Raw genomic sequence first — 24327 nt, 5'->3', positions numbered from 1 at the left:
GGTAGTCCAAAAGTAGGATTTAGCGTTTGTCATCTATTTTGTTGTACAGAAAAATCCCAAATATGTAGATTTAGAATCCGAGTTTGCCTATTTCAACAAAGCATTGCTAAATTCAGGGGAACAACAAACATATAAAAATAACTAAATATGACCCGTTTTTAGACATATTTTTCCCTGTAACATTGAAAGTAAGCCCTAAATAAAAAAAAGTCATTCTTTATTTTTTGTTCATTTGACGATTTTCTGTAAAGCTAAAACAACTGCGAATCAAAAAAGTTGATTTTTGTATTAACAATGGACAAAAAATAGTAGAGAATCTTATATACATTTGGAGCAATTTTTAAAATAAGTAAATATTTATAAATATTGCTGAAACTTTGTGAACAAATAATAAAACATATGTCAATTACACCCTAAAAATTTTCAACGATCGATAGCGTGGTTTTCGATTGACAGGATTGTTAATTAAGAGAATTTCAAAAAGTGGGTTAAAATTAAGGTTTAGAGAGGACACACAATTTTTTAGAGATACTTATTGTCATAATAAACAATAATCAATACTAACAATACCTAGTTTTACGCTTTTATAACCATTTAGATTTTTTTTTTAATTTTACTCTAAACAATTATTTATTACCCAGGGAATTTTCTATGCAATCGACAAATGACTAATTATTGGCAACAAAAAAAATTACAGTTTTATTACTATCGTTTTGGAATTATTTTTCCCATCTTCACATAAAACAATAATAACCATGGATTATAATATTTTTCCTTATGTAATATGTATTTCTTTTGAACATTCCTCACCTCGACTTGGCTTGGTTTTAACAGATAATTTTCACATTTCAATTCGTTTTCTGACGCTATTAATTTCTGTATATTGTTTTACCAATAAGATAAAATAAGAAAAGTAGTTATTTTATTGTTTTACATTATATGCTTAACAGGAAAGGATGTTATACAATATTTGATGACCAATTGTAAGTAAAATGTTTTTAATGTATATTGTCTTAACTTGGTATTTTCAAATATTTTTAGATTTTAATTTTTACATAAGGAAAAATATTATAATCGATGGTTATTATCGTTTTATCTAAAGATGGGAAAAATAATCCCGAAACGATCGTAATAAAAAAATATTTATAAAAAAAATAAATTGCTTTACAACAAATTATTTAATTGTGACCTGTTCTCCCAGTAAATTAATAATTATTCAAGAAATTATGTCAGGAAGAAAAAACTTTATATGAAGTAAATCAATATTACGTAAAATTACCAATATGTAAAAAAAATATCGCATACACTTATCTATGACGTTTATTAATATATCTGAAGCGTTGTAATTAGTACATTTAATAAATTAATTAGCCATATGACAAAGTATATATATTATTTTTAATCAACACTAACATAATACAAACAGCAAAACGTCACAGTTATATATTTAACGATTAGTTTAAGCTCAAGTTTGTATATATCTTTCGAATTAACTAGGATGACTTTAAAATATAAGTTTTTGGTTCTAATTTTTTATGTTAAATGTTAAAAATGTTCTATTCTAATAATTTTTAGATGCAAATAGTTTCATTATACAATTTTTGATACAAAACATTCTCACATTTTATGTATTATTATCTGTCTGTTGCTAGTTGGTGTTATTTTTATTACTTTGAACAAATTAATATTAATTAGTGGGGACATTATAATTATGTCTTTTCAACAATCAAAACCATTGAAACTGCAAAGCGGTGCTAGAAATTATAACAAAAAATTATTAAAACTTATTGGGAACCTCTGAAATCGTACCCGGCTTACATACTACATAAAAGGAGGTAAATAGTAATGAGGAGTTGTTTTCTGCAGCAAACAGAGAAATTGCTATTTCAATTTTAGCTTACCTTCAGTTCTACATCAGTTATGATTACGAAAACCTGTATATATCTTTTATTGTTTAAGTTTGAACGAAAATTATTAGCAAACAAATGTTCAAAACTGCGTTTTAACTACATCTCTTTATGTGCAACGATTTGTGTAAACACCTGGGAACAGCCATACGAGCTATTGGTGAAGCCAGCCGTTCTAAAAATGTTTCTTCGTATTACTGTGGTTAGTCAATAGGTATTAAAAATAAAATGTCTGCAAAAAACATTTGCATTAATCCAGTTGCATCTATGTTTTCTAAGCCCCCCGTATATTTATTCTAAAGATTCTTATAGCAAATATGAATCCGTTTGTATTCAGTGAAGCAAATAAAAGAAAGCGCTTGTCCTGTTGTCATGTGGGACGGTTGTGGATTTCTCCAATAGGCTTATTTCCTAGATAATTCTTATTCACACCACGATGGATATTTATTTCACAGGGCATTCGGTTATCAACCCAAAAATATTTTTATTTTAGCTGGGGAGTATATGATTTGTATCCCCGTATGAGTTATAGCGTGTCAACCAAAGTAGCCTTCACTACGAGGGACCTTTTTTCTTTAGATAAGATTCAGATATCTCGTTCTGGGTCCTTCAGAGAGATATTTTTAAAGAAAAAGGAGACAAAAAAATTATATCTACATAAATAATATATATCGACTGTTGACAATCATTTTTAATTTTATTTATTCAAATTTTTATCGTTTTTTCATCGTTTTTATTCTAAATTTGCGAAATATTTTCATGTATGATTCAAGCACGATTAGTGTACTTGAATATTTATATTGCCTTTCTTTTTTATTAAATAATTACACAAAGGAAGTTAAGTACGTACAAATGTGAAATGTAAATATGCATATAAAGTGCATTTAGAGATGCTTTCATAAAAAACCAACTATAGAAAGAATATTCAAGGTTGATAGCCAAGTCGTGACATTGACATTTTGATCGGTACACATGTGTGTAATTAATAACAATTACATGGTTTTATATATAGCGTAACTTCTAAAAATATTACATAATTATGATTGCAATTCACATACAGAGTATATTTTATTCATCTCCTCGTACTGCGTTGTTTTCATCGGCATCTCTTTAAAAAATGCTCTTGACAGAGTCGTAGTAATAAATAATTATTACTAATACATTCATATGTATGTGCTGCAATTTTGGTACATCCTTAGAGTAGATACAAAGTGTTTACAAACTTGGAGAGCCCCAATAATAAGAAGACACATTTTTGGAACCGCTGATTTCAATGAAAGCTCGGCTGGCGCTGTTTACAAAAAATCTCTATGCAGAAAGATGTGCAGTTTTCATTACTACAAAAACGGGTAAAATAGTGATAAGGCGCACTATCTGCGATCACAACCAAAGCGACCAAAAAAAAAAAAAAAGAATAACCTTTCCGTGCGTAAGGGACGATTCCAGAGGTCCTCAATAAGTTTGAATCTATATATTAATTTTAAGCACTATTTTGCACTTTTGATTATTAAAATTTCTTATTATAACAAATCCCCTACGAAACTATGAACAGTGTATATTAAAAAAGTAGTTTAGGTGAGAAATTAGGTTGGATTCACACTTTTTAACGATTAACCAGTGGCTATAAAGTATTTCAAATGTTAGAAAACGTTAAAAATGTTATTTATACAAAAAATAACGATTTATTCCGATGGGAAATTATAGTATCACTTGCAAATAGTGCCAACAAGACAACCATATGGAATTTAACTAATGCGATTTGTTCTGAAAGTGCATTTCTGGGGTAAATATTATCACAGCGTGTACATTTAAAGGTTTTTCGTGTATAATTTTACTATCTTTGTGATTTTGTTCAAACACGGCAATGAAATGCTCTACTAAGCTCGCGATCTGAAAGCTACTTTCTTTGGTTGTCAATTTACAAACAATTAAAAGTTGCTTTTATCGTGTCAGCATAATTTACGAATGCTCGATATTTCGGTCTGGTTTTCTAGGGGCACTACGATCAAGAGGAAAGTAAATAACAGTTGTTTTTGCTCAGAGGCGCCTATTTGATTTACTTTCACTTTATAACGCTGAAAAGTAGCAGAAACAATCGTCATGGTTAAAATCCGACAATAGAAATTTTGTGGTTGGTTAAGCGTGATGCTTCAAATTATCGTTTGCTGAAAAGTTAACCTGGTTTCAATATGTGATATGTCATAGCTCTTTTTTTAAATCTTAATTAATTTTAATATGTCTTTAAATCATCAAACCGTTTTATCTCTAAGTATTGATTTAATGTTAATATGTTTTTTATGTAAATTTTTTCTTTTATTATTGACAGAGACAAGCTGTGGAGGAGTTCGACTTGAATGAGATACCCTGTATATTACGACATATTTCCTCTAAGGGAGAACCCTTACTATTTGTGAATTTTTTATTCGCTATGCATTTTTATTAAGGTATGTGGTGAGGAACAAAATTTAAGCATGTGTACTTACAGAATCCACTGAACGTAATAAACCCTGCAACCATCAGAACGGGATGTAAATTGAACTGCTTCTTGGGGTTCTCTCTCCATGAGAACCCGTCGTGGTATTTTATTATCCAGAATAATGTGAGGGCCAGCGACCCAAGCAGCAATATACTCGCCAGAACTATCACTAATGTGTATTCTAACCAACTACCGCACCCCCACTGGTTTTCGTCCTCGTAGCGCCGATGCCTGCAACAAAAAAGACTCAGATTAGTTCATAACTCCATAATATTTGGCCTACAAAAAAAATATCTCTGTGAGACAAAAAATGAGAAATGCAATTTGCCTAAAAAGGTTAACTTTCATTGTAAATTTTTCTTTAATTCAGTTTTATTTGGTTATGTAGTAAATTCTTCATTGTCTACGGGGTGTTTTGGAAACAAGTACCATAAATTTAGGAAACTGACAGAACATCAAAAATATATATTTTTTCCCCATTGAACATGCGCCTATTGTCTTTTATTTTGAGATATAGGGCGTCAAGGAAACATTTTTAAAACAAATTTTAGCCATATATTCTCCAAATAATGTAAACACCGTAAAAAACCTAAACTCAAACGTTCTATATTACAAAATGTCACTTATTAAAGTAGATAACGACCTCTAGCAGATGACCAAAAACTAATAAGGCATTTAGTCTCCTTAAAAATTTATCTGTACCAATTATCATGTAATACACTGTTTCTGGAAAAGGTGTAGCTAAAATTTGACACACAATTTCTTTGACACCTTGTATGTCAAACATAAAAGAGTTAGAACGAAAGAAGAAATCTAAATTTTTGATGTGCTATTAGTTCCTGTATTTGTGGTACTTATTTCCATAACACCCTGTACATATTCCTGATATTTTCTTTATTACCATAACAATTTTTTTTTAATATTAAATTGTTTTATTTATATAAAAATATTTTCTCTTTTCTTTTATTAATACGTACAAGAAATTAATGTACCTATACTTTCTACATTCGCTCTTTATAGTTATATTTGAATTTAGTCCCTCTCAAACTTATATGAGTACGCCACTGGAATCAATTAACCCACGTTTAAAAAGCTAAGTTGAAATTAACAAGGTTTCCGTATGTAAAAGGGAAATATCGTGATTTATATACCAGAAACGGTATTAGAATTTCGTTCTCCAATCTATTTCTTTTCAGTATTCAATACCTCCGTATTCGAACTAACGAGTTTAAAAACTTCTATCTGTTTAGATAACTAACGACTTCGTATTTACATATATCTTAAGAAACTCTTTGGTCAAACAGAACGGTTTCTTTTAAATTAACCTAATTTGAAGAAAGCTATAAATAGATATCGAGAATTGAAATAGAATTAAAAGCTAAAAATAAATCTATTCAAATTGATAGGATATAGTGAACACCTGGATATACTAAAGTTTGGATCAATGAGATAAGCTTTCTTAAAAGGATGTACATATTTCGGTAGCACAAGGATAAAGTTTCTAAAAAGGATATATTTTAGTAACATAAGGCAGATCATTACTACTAGTATAATGAAACTCATTTATAACAGAAAAAAACGTATGTAACTTTTGAAATTTTATTCGAACTAAACTATTTAATATAAAAATATTTAAAAAAACTGTCATTGAAGATGTATTTTTTTGAAAAAAAAGTTTCAGAGAAAATTTGTTCAAAATTAAATTTACACAAAATTGGTTCTATGAAAAATTTCGATTTTCCCAATAGTTTTCCCGTATATTTTTTAAATGAAGTACAGATTATGTGAAAATTAATGTTTTGTAGCTAAATAATGGTCAATTCACTTTTAAATAACAAAAGTAAATTAGAGAAAAAAAAATTGTGGAAAACTCTTGGAAAATCTTATACATACAGTTTTCCGAGTTTGGAATATTTATAAGCATCATTTTAGGAGTTTTCGAGAGTATACATTACGATTACAAATTGATTATGCGCTTTTCAATATTTCCCAGAAAAACCTGTTTTTGCGACAGCGATGAAGCAGTTTTACGTAAATAAAAAAAGTTGTTTTTTAATTATAAATAATAAAAAAAAATATATTAATATTTTTTTATTATACCTTTGCAGCTCCAGAAAATTCCATCTCTATTGTTATCAAATTTAAATTTCATTTTCATTATATTACAAATTTTTATTTTTTAATATTCAAAGTACAAATATAAAAGAAAACTCATTTTTCTGGAAATCTTTTCTGACCTCAAACCTACACTTTTCTATAAAAAAATGTCAATGTAAAAAGTTCGTTCATTTCCTTATTTTCCTGGTCTAATATAATTCGTGATTTTTCTGGTAGAAGAGAACCGATAACATTTTCAGCTCTTTACTTTATACTGGAGGGTAAATTGTCATCATCTAAATCACCCATTTTATTAAATTACATCGAATATTCACTAATTCAACAATAAGTGTCGCAACGCAATAGAATATTCAAATTTAAATATTTAAAAATCGATACCACCAATTAAAGTAATGTATGTAATTTGGATTATGAATATTCATTATCGTTATGATCTTTATAACATAAATATCAACTTTATTTGTTGTCATAACGAAAATCAACTTCATATTGACTTAACAAACCGATCACTTTGTTAATAAATATATCAACCATAATGCGAAGAAAGTCAGTTCCAGTTTAATACCGATTATGTTTACTTAACAGCATTAGCTGGTCAGAACAATGTCTTCGTCAAAGTGCAAAATAAAGACGCTCTAAAGCGCAGAAGGAAGTGGTTCAGTGACCTCCGTTTCTCGTACAAGAAGTTGTATTCGCTGGTGCATCGTTAATATTGATGATCGCCTGTTGCAACGAAGTGGGATATTTAATTCGTCGTGTAGTTTTTCTACGGCTGCTACCAAAGTCTCGACACAGATTGTAAACTGAAAACGGTTTGTTATTGATACAATTGTGAAAGAATGATAGTATTTCGATATTAACTATTTTGTATTTCAGCTAAAAGAATTGGTAATAATATTAGTAATAACGAAAAAAAGATGTTGTGTTGTGAAATGATGATGAAACTACTGCATTTAAGACACATGTTCTTTATGAATTGACTCAGGTAACGAAATAATCATCAACAGTATACGTTTCAGTATGTAGTTACATCTATTCCATAATAAAGCATATCAAATAACTGTGTTAAATAGTAAACGACTTTGTAAAAATTGGAACAAAAAGTTTTTTTGGCAAAACGTTTCACCAAATTTAAAACAAAACTTAAATCTCTTTATTCGATGCTCATTTTTATACCGACGACACAAACATACTGTCACCAAACGCAACAACTCCGCTTCTATTCGTCCAAATGTCATAAAATTTTAACAGTACATCAGCAAAGGATCTACCATTCCTGTATCAGTTGAAATTTTTGAAAAGTCCCATTTACTTTGCAAAGCACTTTGTATATTATTAAATATGAGCAAATTACCTGTACTTAACATTATTTATACCTATTTCAAAGTAGATTGATTATCTATATTTGATCATATTTAATGACCATGGATGATAAATTTAATAATTTTTAACAAGTGGTATATTTACAATCTACAATTACAAATTGATACAAAAATAGTCTTGGTCATAAATTTGGGAAGAATAAAATTTTTGTTAATATTTGTACGTAGGTATTCGGTTTTATTTTAGATAAATATAATTCATACTAATAAAAATAATATGTAGTTAAATGTCTTCTTCATAGTCACTTTCGTTAGTATTAGGTTTACAAATGTTGTCTTCACCATGTGAATCATCTTAATCTTGAAGGTTTATAATAATTTAATCGACAGTCAGCTCGAGCACAGGTTCTACAGTCATTAATTCTGTTTCAATTTTTTTTTGACGTGTTGGCAGTGTCTTTTGGTGCAAATGTGTAGAAAAATTCGTTATACAACATTTCTACGTCTGTCAAAGCGAAAGTGACATTTTCACTAGCGACATATTTGAGTAACGACCGGGATTTCATGGGTGGGCAAATAATGAATGAACGTGTAATCCATATAAACAATTGGTCGACCATTTTCACGGTTTTGTTGTACTCTTCCTAAAAAATTTAAACTCAAGTCTTTTATGTTATGACGTTCCATTTACAGTCGTCCATCGGTTTATCTTTGTTTTGTTCCACCGGATTTCTATGGTGTGCAAAAGCACACGCTTAATACGAAAATTGTGTATAAATTGTACATAAAAAAGACGTTCAAGTAATATCATTTTCAAACCCTCTCGTTTATGAACAAAATTTTCCGTGTTGTGCTGCCTACAACACGATGTAATTATGGACCAAGATACATAGTGGAAAATATCCGCCAAGGCAATAAAAATGTGCATATTGTTATCACCAGGACTTGTTAAACCGAGTGTGATGCTATGCAAGAGAGCAACTTAACTAAATAATGCGTCATTGAATGAATAAATGGTTTTATAAATAAGCGTGCGAAAGGACATAATTTGCGTGCTGTATACGTTTATTTAATTTGTAACGGTGGGTCCGCACTGTCGCGAACAGGGTTAGGTGGCTGCGTTCGCCAATAATGTTGGCAAAGTTTGAATTTTTAGTAACGTTCGTAATTCGTCATATTTGCTCCCTAACAGCACCGTTCGTTAACATCATTCAGAGTTTCAATTTTTGTTAAGTTCTTCTTTAATATTTTCTTCTTCAAAAAAAAAATAGTACAGTATAGTATATACAATAGTAAGAAACGTATAGTCCAGGGATATGAAGAAAATAAATGACCTGGTTGTGACTGTTGAGTAGCCAAGGATCTGTAAAGTTTTTCATAAAATTGTGAAAAGCCAATAACTTTAAGAGTTATTTTTTATTTCTACAATTGGAATCCTGACAAGCAATTTGTATCCAATCAAATTTATAAAATGTGCAGAAGCTGATGGGGATTTAAAATATTGAAAACCACCTTGATCTTCTGTTCTCAAATCGATCAGAGAATACATTTTTTGAAAATGCAACAGACCTTAGGCTTTTAAAGTGGGTACCAGCTTATTTATGAAACTGGGAATTGATTGAGATTGACAACGAACAACATTATTTCTTGGACTTCTGAAATTTCACTGTTTTCACTAGGCTTTTTTTGTACTAAACTTAAGATACGTAGTGTTATGGTGGCAATTGTGATTTCAGTAATAGTACCATTTTTAAACCTAACCTCAAAAAAGATTCTTCGATACCAGATTTTTTTGCATACTTAAATTTTCTGGTACCTATCGAAGAACATTATTATTATTACCTTCATTTGGTAAGATTATTTAGAAAAAAATCTTTTGAATTTATTTGAATTAACTTTTTAAAAACTACCTTTAAATAATGCAAAAAATATAGGAGGTAATAATAAAATCTTAGCTGGCTAATTCCGTGGATCAGTAAATTAGCGTTTCAGTCGCTATTAGCGATATTTTTGCTAAAATAATTCTCACAGAATTTGACGTGAGGAGTAGACTTTTCACGTAACACTCAACTGATGTAACGAGGGAAATTTGTCGATGTGCGAAAAAGTTGTAATTAACTTTAATGATGTTTGTTGTATAAAAGACGAAAATAAAGATGACACACGGGAGTAATCTGCTGAAATATACAATAAAATTACCCGTACGACCACGGTTTTTCAATTTTCAACGAAGTGTTATAAAGATCTCACGAATTGTAGTTGCAACATCTATTCAAAAGACTCTGATACAACAATTAATAAACAAATAATAAAATTTACATTCAAGGACGTTTGTTTTAATGAAGTTGCGATGTGAATGATTATTAATATTTCATAACTAACTTGTGTAAAATATAACTGATATTAGAAAGGATTGCTTGTTTGAAAAAGATTCACAAGAGTTAAAAATATTTCATTTTTCAACGTATAAAAGTGCAGTGTTACTTAAAATACTGTGAAACTAATAAAAAGGTGTTGCATCCAATATATGAAGAAAATAGTAAAATAAACATTATATTTTTCAAAATTTAAACATAAAAATGTCCTGCAAGAAATTAATACAAGGACTTTTATAAGTAGAAGTTGACTGAGTTTTTACTATTTCTTATTGAATTAAAATACTTTCATTTTACGTTATTCATTATTTTATTTTAACTACATTTACTATTTAAACTGTCATCGTAAATGTCAAATACAGAAGATGTATGAATTTATTGAAGAGTCGGAATTTCACATCAATCAAACGAATGAACATTGCAAATATGTCAAAATAAACAGACCTATGGTTTTTTAATAGAACATCCTGTATATTTATTTCCTTACAATTCCAGACCAGAATATTTATATTTTAAAAACTGCCCAAAGAAGTTCCAAATCGTGTATAAGCGACATAAAATATGATCACAAACTAAGGAACCAGACGTTTTGAAGTACAACATAAACCAGTCTACGGTCGACGAGAGCAAACAAGGTGTGTCCGCGCCCGCACCGTGCAAATAGCCACACTGAACTTGTCCTAGTTACTGCACTGTGAACTGGTGATTAAGTGGGATGATACAGAGTCGGACTAAGTTTCGCGTAATAATTCTCGATCAATTTTCTGGAATACATGATTCTTTAGACCAGAAGTCCTCTATCAACCCTTTGAAGAATCTTAGGGTAAACCAAGTTCAGTTTTTAGGAAAATCTAGGTATTCTTCAGAAGGGATTATTTTTTTAATCAGCACTGCGTCAGACCAACTTCATTAGTGCATATATGGGATGTACAACGTCAACGTTGATAGAAAACAAATTTGCTATGTGGAATATCGATTAGAAATACAAATATATGTATTCTTCTTCGAGACACTTTGTAGGTGCTTATTATGCAAATACCGACCACAAACCGCTAATTGAGAATGATTTTCATTTTACACTTAACGCTTTCTGTGGATTACACTGAAAAAGATCCATCAAAAAATCAATTCGTCTCGTAACAAGGCATTACATAAGCGGGAGATTAATGAGATGGGAGTACTTAAATATTATGTAATTTAATAAAAGAAGGTAACTACCCACGTATCTTTATGCGAAACACAATCAAATAAAACACATAATGGACGGAAGAACGAAACTCTCATCTGACAAGAATGATCTTCCTTGTTGAGACGTAAATAATTGCACGTAATTTATAATAAACGGTATAAATTGTATGAATCACTTTCTACTCCTATTAATTGTAAGTTATAATCGTTTTACTTTTGACTTGACGCAGCAGCGCAGTGCAGTGTTTTAAGCTTTGCTACAGGGTGGGCTAAATTCAGTCTGTATCATTTTAAATGTTGAAAAAGCAAAACAACAGAAAAAGAACGGAAAGTGAGGTTATTTTCTAACCAATAATACCTAAGTTACCCAGAATATGGCAAGATACTCATTGAATTTGGAATTATCTGGAAACTTAAAACTTGAAAATTACAAAACACGCTTCATGTAGCACGATTTTACAAACTTCTTAGAAATACTGAAATTTTTTTCATTAATTCTTAGAAAACCACTTTAATTCTTGCAATTTCCCAGTCTATCTATCTCTAAAATTATCGACTATAAAAAAGCCTAAAAATTTCAGAATAATAATAATTATAATTTACTTTTTTTAAATTTTGACATTATTAGTAACTTTCATGAATATAAACTTATTATAATATAAATTATTATAACATATTTTAATTTTTTTTTAAATAAAAGTTAATATTTATGGGAACCTACTTTCCCTTTTCTTCCCTTTCCGCCAGAAATTAAAAAATAATCGCAGTATGCAAAGACTTCCAAGAAATAAATCTGCTGGGCATCCCATTTAAAACTTTCTAAAGGATCTCTTTGAATTACCTAATTAATTAGAAGCTACTTTCAGCTTACAAAATTATTTGAAACAATCGATTTTAAGTAAAGCATCCTTTCATATAAAGCGAGATGTTCTGTTGAAGATGCTTTGTGCGCTAGTCCAATTAACTGAACATTCTTTTATCAAAAATTGCTTCTAAAGTTTGTAAAAGAAATTACAACCATATTGCTGGTCGCACATACCTTTTCAGAATTTGGAAAACATAACTGAGTGATTAATAGTGTTTTTTACGGCACGTGCTATTGGAAGTACCATGATTTTTTGGATTGTTATGCCATGGCCTATGCCGCCAGTTACAAACTTACGTTGCATTTCCTTAACCTCTCGCTGTTCTTGGGCTAAGCTCTGTGGGTGCGGACCAGCTATCAAAACTCCTAGGCCCGTCTTGATATTGACCGAGTTCCGTTACGAAAAAACTTCTGCAGAGCCACCATTAAGCACACTATTTGAAACATAGCACGCGACCAGTTGGAGAGGCCACTGTAGAACATATCAGAGGACCACCAAGTTCCGTCCGTAGAGGCTTTACAATCAACAACAAAAATCGAAAGTAACATCAAGTTGGGCCTAGGGGTTGTAATAGAGGGTTCGTCCCCACGGATCCTAGACCGAGAACAACAAGGACAAGTGTGTAACTGGCGACGGCCGGAATACAGGCCACGGCATCTATGGTACTTTGAGGTAGCTAATAAAAAAAGTTTTTCATGCAATGATTTTCTTAGTTAATTAGGTACCACTGTGAATTAGTAGCTTGAAAAACCATTCTCACTTTACATTCATGCTACTCTCGAGTCTCATAAACAAACTTGTACGAAAAACCTCATAAAATACATGATATACTTGTACATTATCAACCCACCGAACTTAAGTTTAAAATGTTTTATCACAATACATATGAAATCATTTGTATGGACATCTACCGAGAACACTTTAAAACATCTGGCAAAGTAGACTGGTATTTCAACGAGACCTACATCAAATGCCTGTAAATTTGAATTGTTGGATCTCTTTTCGGTCGGTTCTCTCTAGTACGCATTATGAATAGTTGATACGTTAACAGCGACAAAGAAAGCTAATGTCAGAATACATATTATTTTTCGAAATAATATTGCTTGTTATATTGTTATATTTATTTCTGTACATGATTTTCAAAGTTCAAATATTTATAATAATAACTTTTTCTGTTACTTATACAAAAAAATTTTTCTGATGATAAAATTTTAAATCTTATTAATGTTTATTTTGATTTCGTTAGAAATGTCCTACACTATAAGTACCTACAATATTTAAAATACAATCTAAAAGTATTTGTGATTATTTAATTAAGTATTCACGGTCAATAAGACAATTATTATAAAAATCCTTCATTAAAATGTCTTGCTTAATCAATCTTTTGCCTTACTGGGTACCTATTCAAATATGTATATGTTAATTTTTTTCACATCTAGTCCGTAACTCTTATGGTAAATAACTTTAACAACAAATTTAATTGCTTATAAAAAATATACATGTATTATTATTCGTTAATAGCTGATTGAGAGGTGTGAAAATGCTTAAAAAATACCGTAAACCAGCAATATCCTGGAATAATTATTCAATACCAACTAATTTCATCTAACTAGACTATTCATATGAAATAAGATTTAAAAAACGTAGCGGAAAAAATTAAAATATTTACCTACTGTAATAACGTCTTAGTATAGCTTTATAAGAACGTACAATGCATCTAAGTTTTTGTTTAAAGTCAGAAAAAGATTTAGCGGAATAATTCAAAAACCATCTAGTAGTTGCATGGACCTCCGTTTACCAACCGCATCATTGTTGTCAAATGTCAAAAGCGATTGTTTATAGTTAACGCTTTGGTCGCTTTGAGTTGAAATCAAGTAAAGTGAAAAGTAATACAGTGTTGTGCATTTATACTTATTTGTAACTATTGCTGGTTTGTTGATAAAGTGTAATTTTGTTTTGTACTGTTTTCCAAGAGGATACTACATACTGCAGCAGTAAGTACCTTCATAGATGTTTGTTTTTAGTATAATTTTATGTAATGATACTATCTATCAACTCGTATGTAATTGTAATTAATTGTTGGTCACTTGTTGAAGAATTTAGAAAAGTTTCGGTATTACTAGAATAATAATGCCTACATTAATAATTTGGTAACAATTACATACATAGTGATGTTTCCTTGGGATTGTTTTTAAAATGTATAAATCCATAGGCACTATAGGCACCTATATTTTTACAAACATTACATTACACATTATTTTGAATTTCATAACTCTTTGCTCGTAGTACGTTTAACAAAATCACCATATGTGAGTGGGTTTTTCTTTCCTTTTTTTCATTAACACCATTCCGTAACCATTCATTAGAATTATTGTGTAGAGCCTTTCTTCCACTGTTGCGCAACAGGTATGCATAATTATATTGTAAAGGTGTGCTACTATAGACTTCATAATCAAGAGATACTCGATAAAAATCCTACTGGTTATTACCAGTAACGGTTTTTTTGCATGCATGTGTTAATATTCAGTTGTTTAATATTTTTATTATACGCATGTCTATATACTACGTAGAAGCCGTTGTTTTCTCATTTATTATTATACAATATGTAATATGCGATTGGTAATCAGTAAATACGAATATACAGGATGATATACTTTTTTGGGACCTAAAAAAATGGGAATGGTAACTAGTAAGTGTATCACATTTTACTCACTACAACCAGTAATAGGTAGGTATAACATGTATGGTTGGGGTCATTCTAAATATGTACAGGGTGTGCTAGTTTTAATCTACCAAATGGAACATATATAAAAAAAATATGTACGCATTTGTTTATAGTCCAACCAAATTACACTTGGAGAAAAAAAAATGTTACCTGGACTTTTGTAAGTGGAATGTCAAAAGGGCTTATAATAAACCTAAAAAAAAATAAATGCGTGAGCAGGGGTGGTGGAGGGTTGATTTGGGGGGTTGAAAAGTTGTGAAAAATTGTATCATTGGGATTTCTGGCGAAAGTTGAGGTCAAACAAAAAAGTATCCAATGCAAAAGTTGTAGATCATGCAAAATTCTACAACTTTTGTAGAGGTCACTTTTTAACATAACCTCAAAATTTCCGAGAAAAATGCGAAAAACAGGTTTTTTATTTCTCATTTCCGCAAAAATAATTTAATTTTGACGAAACTTGGTGAAAGTATACCTTTCCGTGTCTTAAATAACCACAATTTTTTTTAGATAAAAACATCAAGAAGTTTCTGAGATATTCATTTTTTCCGGTCTGATTGTGACACTTTTTTTTTCAAAGAAAATTTTTACTTAGAAAAATAATCGTACAGAGTTCTGCCGGTAACCATTTTTTTCGTTTTGACGTATATTTTCTGGTGAAAGAAAAAAATCTGTAATCACAGTTCAAAAACATGCTCAAAAATGCAAAAAAAATAAAAAATGACTTGCGACAATGAATTTTTCAGTAATCGTTGATAATTTGTTTAAATTAAAAAAAATTCAAAAACTTATTAAGCACACCATTCAATTCTACGGAAAAAAATAAAAAAAAGCTGTGCCTCATTGTTTGACACACAACTTTATTTTTGTACAGGATTGCTATAAACATCTAAGCCGAATTATAAATGCATAAATGTTAAATTGTCTCTGGATGATTTGAGATTTCAGCAATACAAAGTATTAACTGCAAAGTCTACTGTTGACGCGAAATCCGAAAACCCGAAATTTTGCAAAATCGTTTTATTTTTTTTTCTGGCTTTAAGTATTTGAAAACGAATTTTAAAATAAATTGCATACCTATTTACTTTTTTCGCTCTATCCAATGGAGTCAACATTTTTGCAATTCGACGTTTCGTCTTCGAGGGGTCATCATCAGATTAATTTTTTAAATATGTTATATTTATGCCAAAATCTAGTCATTTTTAATTCTGAATTAGATGATATTACTATTGCAATCCATTTCCATTTTTTTTAATCAATAATTTAAAAAGTCGTACCTACTTACCTAATAAAAAAATTGATGAAATATTTTATTATTCCTAATTATTGCTAATAATAGTAAAAAAAAATTGTTGGATATTTTATGCGGTATTGACTTTTATACTGTTATGACTTCATCCAATAGATATTTTGAAAGCGTTCAAAGCCGTACTCAGGAAAAATTTTCAATAACGGCTAAAAACTTTTTAAGCGATTACAATAGTAATATCCTCTACTTCAGAATTAAAAATGACTTTAGATTTTATTAAAAAAATTGCAGCAAATAGAGCGAAAAAAGTGGCAATGTAAATATGCAATTTATTTTAAAATTCGTTTTCAAATAAAGTCAGAAAAAAATTAAACAATTTTGCAAAATTTCGGGTTTTTCCGGATCTCCGGAACTATCCGGAATTTTAAAACATTCTAAACGGCATATTGTTAGGTATAAAAAAACACAACTTTTTTCTAATCTGAGTCACCCCGTATCTCTTACCGTTTCCTAGATTCTAATGATATCCCATCCTTATCTTGGACACACTGTATATCTATATATTCATTAAAATTAAAAAAAATAAGGACACTAATCGATCATACGGAAAAAAAATAGTATTTATTTTATTTATACACTATTCGACTTATGTTTATAGCAATACTGTACAAAAGTTTTGGGTCAAACAATGATTTTTTCCGTACAATTGAATGGTGTAATCAGATTTGAATTTTTTTTAATTTAAACAAATTATCAACAATTACTAAAAGATTCATTGCTGCAAGTCATTTTTTCTTTTTTTGCATTTTTGAGCACGTTTTTGAACTGTGATGACAGATTTTTTTATTTCATCAAAAACTATGTATATGTCAAAACGAAAAAAATAATTAACCGGCAGAACGCTGTACGATGATTTTAATGATAATGAGAATTTTTCTTTGAAGAAAAAGTGTTTCAGACCGGAAAAAATGAATATCTCGGAAAATTCTCGACTTTTTTATCTAAAAATATTTGCGGCTATTTAAGACACAGAAATGTATACTTTCACCAAGTTTTGTCAAAATTAAACTATTTTTGCGGAAATGAGAAATAAAAAACGAAAAATCAGAAAAATACTTGTTTTTCGCAGTTTTCTCAGAAATTTTGGGATTACCTTAAAAAACGACTTCTATAAAAATTGTAGATTTTTGCATAATCTACAACTTTTTGTATTCGATACTTTTTTGTTTGACATCAACTTTCGCCAGAAATCGCAATGATACAATTTTTCACAACTTCTGAACCCCCCAAATCAACCCTCCGCCGCCTCTGCTCAAGCATTTATTTTTTTTTCGTTTATTATAAGCCCTTTTACCATTTCCACTTATAAAAGTCCAGGTAACAATTTTCTTTTTTTTCCCTCTAAATGAGTTATTTCGATCGGTCTAATTGTAAGGGGTAAATGTGTTTTTTCCATTCCAGTGACATCTATGCACACTGTATATTAAAACGTAGCGCTGAATGCCACTTAAGTGTACATTTTTCCGGACACAGCCCATCTTCAATTTCAGCGTGACGCGCATACATCGCCGATTACAAAATAAAATCTGTACTGTGTCCATTACTCTGTAATTTATTTTCTCCTCGTGCAGCCTTAAGTTTCAAGCTTCAAGATCGATGGAGAGAAGGAAGAGAGTAGGTCATGCGCGGCTATTCTGTTTCACGGTTGTATCACATTAACCGTTACCGAGTCATCCACTTACATATTATCATCCCGTGAACGATAACAGCATCGCAATGAATCTTCGGCTATTATCGATTCCAATCCGTATCGAGTTTTTGTGTCTGAAGACTGGAATTAGATATCGAGCTGCGGTCGCGAAACGATTGTTTCGTTAAACTAGGACTTTCGAAATTTTCCGCAAACACGCTGGTTGCGACACAAGAAACATTTTCAAAAAGAAAGAATAATATAATTATTAGTAATTATAATAATATAATAATAATATATATATATTGAGAAGAATCAATATCAAAATTTCCGAGAAAAATGCGAAAAACAGGTTTTTTATTTCTCATTTCCGCAAAAATAATTTAATTTTGACGAAACTTGGTGAAAGTATACCTTTCCGTGTCTTAAATAACCACAATTTTTTTTAGATAAAAACATCAAGAAGTTTCTGAGATATTCATTTTTTCCGGTCTGATTGTGACACTTTTTTTTTCAAAGAAAATTTTTACTTAGAAAAATAATCGTACAGAGTTCTGCCGGTAACCATTTTTTTCGTTTTGACGTATATTTTCTGGTGAAAGAAAAAAATCTGTAATCACAGTTCAAAAACATGCTCAAAAATGCAAAAAAAATAAAAAATGACTTGCGACAATGAATTTTTCAGTAATCGTTGATAATTTGTTTAAATTAAAAAAAATTCAAAAACTTATTAAGCACACCATTCAATTCTACGGAAAAAAATAAAAAAAAGCTGTGCCTCATTGTTTGACACACAACTTTATTTTTGTACAGGATTGCTATAAACATCTAAGCCGAATTATAAATGCATAAATGTTAAATTGTCTCTGGATGATTTGAGATTTCAGCAATACAAAGTATTAACTGCAAAGTCTACTGTTGACGCGAAATCCGAAAACCCGAAATTTTGCAAAATCGTTTTATTTTTTTTTCTGGCTTTAAGTATTTGAAAACGAATTTTAAAATAAATTGCATACCTATTTACTTTTTTCGCTCTATCCAATGGAGTCAACATTTTTGCAATTCGACGTTTCGTCTTCGAGGGGTCATCATCAGATTAATTTTTTAAATATGTTATATTTATGCCAAAATCTAGTCATTTTTAATTCTGAATTAGATGATATTACTATTGCAATCCATTTCCATTTTTTTTAATCAATAATTTAAAAAGTCGTACCTACTTACCTAATAAAAAAATTGATGAAATATTTTATTATTCCTAATTATTGCTAATAATAGTAAAAAAAAATTGTTGGATATTTTATGCGGTATTGACTTTTATACTGTTATGACTTCATCCAATAGATATTTTGAAAGCGTTCAAAGCCGTACTCAGGAAAAATTTTCAATAACGGCTAAAAACTTTTTAAGCGATTACAATAGTAATATCCTCTACTTCAGAATTAAAAATGACTTTAGATTTTATTAAAAAAATTGCAGCAAATAGAGCGAAAAAAGTGGCAATGTAAATATGCAATTTATTTTAAAATTCGTTTTCAAATAAAGTCAGAAAAAAATTAAACAATTTTGCAAAATTTCGGGTTTTTCCGGATCTCCGGAACTATCCGGAATTTTAAAACATTCTAAACGGCATATTGTTAGGTATAAAAAAACACAACTTTTTTCTAATCTGAGTCACCCCGTATCTCTTACCGTTTCCTAGATTCTAATGATATCCCATCCTTATCTTGGACACACTGTATATCTATATATTCATTAAAATTAAAAAAAATAAGGACACTAATCGATCATACGGAAAAAAAATAGTATTTATTTTATTTATACACTATTCGACTTATGTTTATAGCAATACTGTACAAAAGTTTTGGGTCAAACAATGATTTTTTCCGTACAATTGAATGGTGTAATCAGATTTGAATTTTTTTTAATTTAAACAAATTATCAACAATTACTAAAAGATTCATTGCTGCAAGTCATTTTTTCTTTTTTTGCATTTTTGAGCACGTTTTTGAACTGTGATGACAGATTTTTTTATTTCATCAAAAACTATGTATATGTCAAAACGAAAAAAATAATTAACCGGCAGAACGCTGTACGATGATTTTAATGATAATGAGAATTTTTCTTTGAAGAAAAAGTGTTTCAGACCGGAAAAAATGAATATCTCGGAAAATTCTCGACTTTTTTATCTAAAAATATTTGCGGCTATTTAAGACACAGAAATGTATACTTTCACCAAGTTTTGTCAAAATTAAACTATTTTTGCGGAAATGAGAAATAAAAAACGAAAAATCAGAAAAATACTTGTTTTTCGCAGTTTTCTCAGAAATTTTGGGATTACCTTAAAAAACGACTTCTATAAAAATTGTAGATTTTTGCATAATCTACAACTTTTTGTATTCGATACTTTTTTGTTTGACATCAACTTTCGCCAGAAATCGCAATGATACAATTTTTCACAACTTCTGAACCCCCCAAATCAACCCTCCGCCGCCTCTGCTCAAGCATTTATTTTTTTTTCGTTTATTATAAGCCCTTTTACCATTTCCACTTATAAAAGTCCAGGTAACAATTTTCTTTTTTTTCCCTCTAAATGAGTTATTTCGATCGGTCTAATTGTAAGGGGTAAATGTGTTTTTTCCATTCCAGTGACATCTATGCACACTGTATATTAAAACGTAGCGCTGAATGCCACTTAAGTGTACATTTTTCCGGACACAGCCCATCTTCAATTTCAGCGTGACGCGCATACATCGCCGATTANCATTTATTATTGAAGGTCGTCTTAATGGACCAAAGTATCTACAATTTTTAGAGGAAGAACTCCCGCGATTGCTTGAAGATGTACCTCTGGCAAGACGATTAAGAATGTACTTGCAACATGATGGAGCTCCACCTCATATTTCCCGAATTGTCACTGCTCACCTAAATGAGCATTACCCTGGTCGCTGGATCGGTCGAGGTGGGCCACACATTTGGCCAGCTAGGTCTCCAGACCTCAATCCGTTAGATTACAACATGTGGGGTTGGATGAAGGATTTGGTTTATCAAGAGAAAGTGGAACCACGCGAAGCTCTAATCCAAAGAATTGTTAATGCTGCAACGCAAATAAAAGAAAAGCACGCGAATATTAGAAATGCAACGCGAGCAATTCACAGGCGTGCTGACAAATGTATTGAAGTAGGAGGTGGAATTTTCGAAAACCTTTTAAATTAAGAATGTATGTATCACTATTACCGATGTTCTAAAAATAAAAATGAAAATTAATTTCCATTATTTTATTTTCAAATTCGTGTAGCTCAATAAGTAAAGCAAATCGGACACATGTTTATATGAACTTTTTTCCTAGAAATAACCCAAGGAACATCCTCTATTAGTGCCGGGAGAACTTCATGAAACACCCTGTATAGGCGGTACAGCTTTATAAATAGTGGTCATGAGCGTTACATTTAATGTAAGGTTAAAATTCTGATTTTTTTCTCGAAAACTGTTCGTAAAAAATATGAGTACCTACTTAGAGAGAATTTTGTGAGGATTTGAAAGTTTTACACTGTAGTGGTTTATTTGTTTGTGTAGATTTGTGTTTTTAAATAAACGTTTATAATAAGATAATAATGGCAAAATGAACGAATTTTATGTCATTTCAATTTTTCTTCCTCAGTTAAGGTCCTTCATACCTTTTTTTTTTCTATTCTATAAGATAACTGTTCCATTTTTTTAATAAATTGTTGATACGTAACACAATAAAATAAAGATAAGGAAATAAGATATAACCTAAATAAAATTTATAATATCTTTTTTAGATATAACCAGAGAATTTTTATTAACTTGCTTCTGCCCATGACATATTTATTTATACTGAAATATAATATTATCAATTTAAATTAAAGCATGAAATATCCATATTTTACCTCAAATGAAACCGGAAACGCTGTTCAATGTTAATACCGCAATAAATTAAACAAGAAATATATCCTTCCCGCCTTAAGAAATGTCTTCACGAAATGTAAATGCAAGAACAAGCCATTGCCCACGTTCGATTTCATGGTGAATGATATATGATGCACCTATATTTCAACATAAAATTACCGTACTTCAAATGCCACTTTTACGGAAGTAAGCACTATTATGTTTGCACCCATGTAACACCTATTTTAACGGTGATCTAAAAAAACGACCAGTAGCATAATACTAGAAGTTAAGCCTCTGGTTAATTTTTTTAATAATCCTGGTGCCGCTGAAGACCTTGAAATTACATTCTTTTAAAATGCCACTACAAATGCAATAAATTGTTGTCCATTCAAAGCATGTATCTGTCTTTTGTTGTTCAATGCGATAAAGTGACTTTACCGATGCTTTAGATAAACACACATTTATGCCAGCATTGTTTCTATTTAGAGAAGCTCGTTATCTAAATTTCGTTATCCGCTTTATTTACGAACGTGTACCTCGTAATATTTTACATAACAATGATTTATGTTCGGCATTCTATATTAAATTTTTTTACGTAGACGATATTTACCTACTCTAAGTCAAGGTAAATAAATTTTAAACCTACTGTGTCACTATCAACGCTGCATCATCTCGTACAGCTTACTATTTGTACGCTAAAAAATAACTAGAATTATATATCTCAAAGTTAGTTAAACTTGGTTATTTTGCAGTCTATTGCTCAAATTCTCGAATTCCTCTTATTTTCTTACTTTATTTATGAATTTTTCATATTTAGTGTAAAAAACATACATCGTTGAAGGGAGCTATTCTTCAACAAGCGTGTTTTAGATACTGGTAGCGTCATTCCTAGACATGGTACGGTTTAGAGCCAACAATAATGCCAGTATTTAAATCTTAATTGTTAACAATGTATATGAAATGAAATGAATTGGTTTTTCTTTGTTATTAGAAAATAAAAGAAGAAAATATTTGAAACAATACTTTATCAAATGCTCGAGTTATTTTCGTACTAATTTGTTCAATAGTCAGTAAAATTGTAGTTTGAATGTTGAGTGCGTCAAGTCGACTTTTACTTTTTCCAATGGCTTGATAAGAGTGTATTATATACCATTTGTAGCGAGAGTAATGATGAATACTTTACAGTACCATAATATCTGCATATGGGGGATACTTAAATCGTTCTTTCATTACATTCAAATACAGTCATTGCATATATTTGTTATGGAAATATGAAAACACAGCATCTAATAATGGTTGAATACCACTACTTTGCCATAATTTTATCGCGAGCTTCCTTCTATCAGGATACAGGCCACTCCAAAGGTATTTATGTTGTGTAATTATTTTAATAACAAAAGAGAAACTATGAACCAAAGGCAGCTCGTGAGTAAAATCGATTATTATGGAGAAAACTTTTTTCGGTAGTGGCACAAATTCAATCTGACGGCGGGATTTTTCGGTGACACGAATGTGAAAGGAGATTTCTGATACTCCTATTTATATTGATAAAATCTGCGATCTGAATTCCGTGATTTGCTGCCAATAAAAACTCGGTATAATACGAAATACGCTATCGATTTCTAAGGTCTGTAATCGCATAAATCTATATTTAACAACTAAACGAGATTTTTTCTTGCTACCGAACAGACGTGTTGTAATTGTAGTGTCGTGACGAGTTTTACTGTTTAATATACGTAATTATGCCAAATTAACAACTACCGGTCTGCCTGTGTTAACAACAGGTACTATTTGACTTATTTTAATAACGTCACAAGTATTTGTTTTGCAAGAATAAATTGTTTGCTCCCTGTACTTCCGTGTCTCCAGAAGTCTGATTTATGATTACAATTTTGTCGTCAAAAGAGTCTATAAAAATTTATAGACGTTGGGCATGATGAATTGAATACCCATTTTATGTTACGTACATATAATATTAACCTTTAATTCTGTTAATACAGGCACTGCATTTGAATTTTCTTCCACCAAAATAGTTTGATAATGACTAGGGATGCATTTACATTACCTCTAACGAATATTATCCTTAACGCAGGTAGTTTCTTAAAATATGTACCTAGTTACCTTAATTGGGTAGTTATACAAAATTACTACTAGTCATTTATATCCTAACTTCACGTATAATAAGCTTTCAAGCAACTTGCACTGGTGTGTCTTTAATCTTAGAGCCTAAGTTTATTCTCGGCTAACAGTTTGATCTCAGGTAACTGTTTAGAGAAAAATAAACATAATAGACTCAACTAGACTTAGCAGGCCCGATTTTAATAGACTTTAATACATCGAGAAGCTTGTAAATATTAGCGTAACGTCTTAAGCCATAACTTTTTGTATATGCAGGACCGGGTTCTCTATTTTCATATAAAGTAGAAAGTATAAAGTTTTTCGGAATAATCGATTTGCCACCCATGTCGCTAATCATGTGATTGGAATTATAATTTAAAAATA

The 24327-nt window shown here is 30.3% G+C and overlaps 1 protein-coding gene across 4 annotated transcripts in view; it reads right to left on the bottom strand.

Annotated features, from left to right (window-relative positions):
- The window catches only part of LOC108914143 (cytochrome b reductase 1), a 135984-nt gene that overhangs the window by 17244 nt on the left and 94413 nt on the right, over positions 1-24327 (bottom strand). For all 4 annotated transcript variants that reach the window (XM_018719881.1, XM_018719873.1, XM_018719889.1 and 1 more), the window contains one exon: positions 4391-4614. In XM_018719881.1, the coding sequence (XP_018575397.1) occupies positions 4391-4614 (224 nt within the window). The remainder of the gene's footprint in view (positions 1-4390; positions 4615-24327) is intronic.

The sequence above is a fragment of the Anoplophora glabripennis genome, unplaced genomic scaffold (genome assembly GCF_000390285.2).
Source record: "Anoplophora glabripennis isolate ALB-LARVAE unplaced genomic scaffold, Agla_2.0 scaffold16, whole genome shotgun sequence".
NCBI classification, from domain to species: Eukaryota; Metazoa; Arthropoda; class Insecta; order Coleoptera; family Cerambycidae; genus Anoplophora; species Anoplophora glabripennis.
The sequence above is the reverse complement of the archived record's forward strand: the minus strand, read 5'-3'. Positions and strand labels throughout refer to the sequence as shown.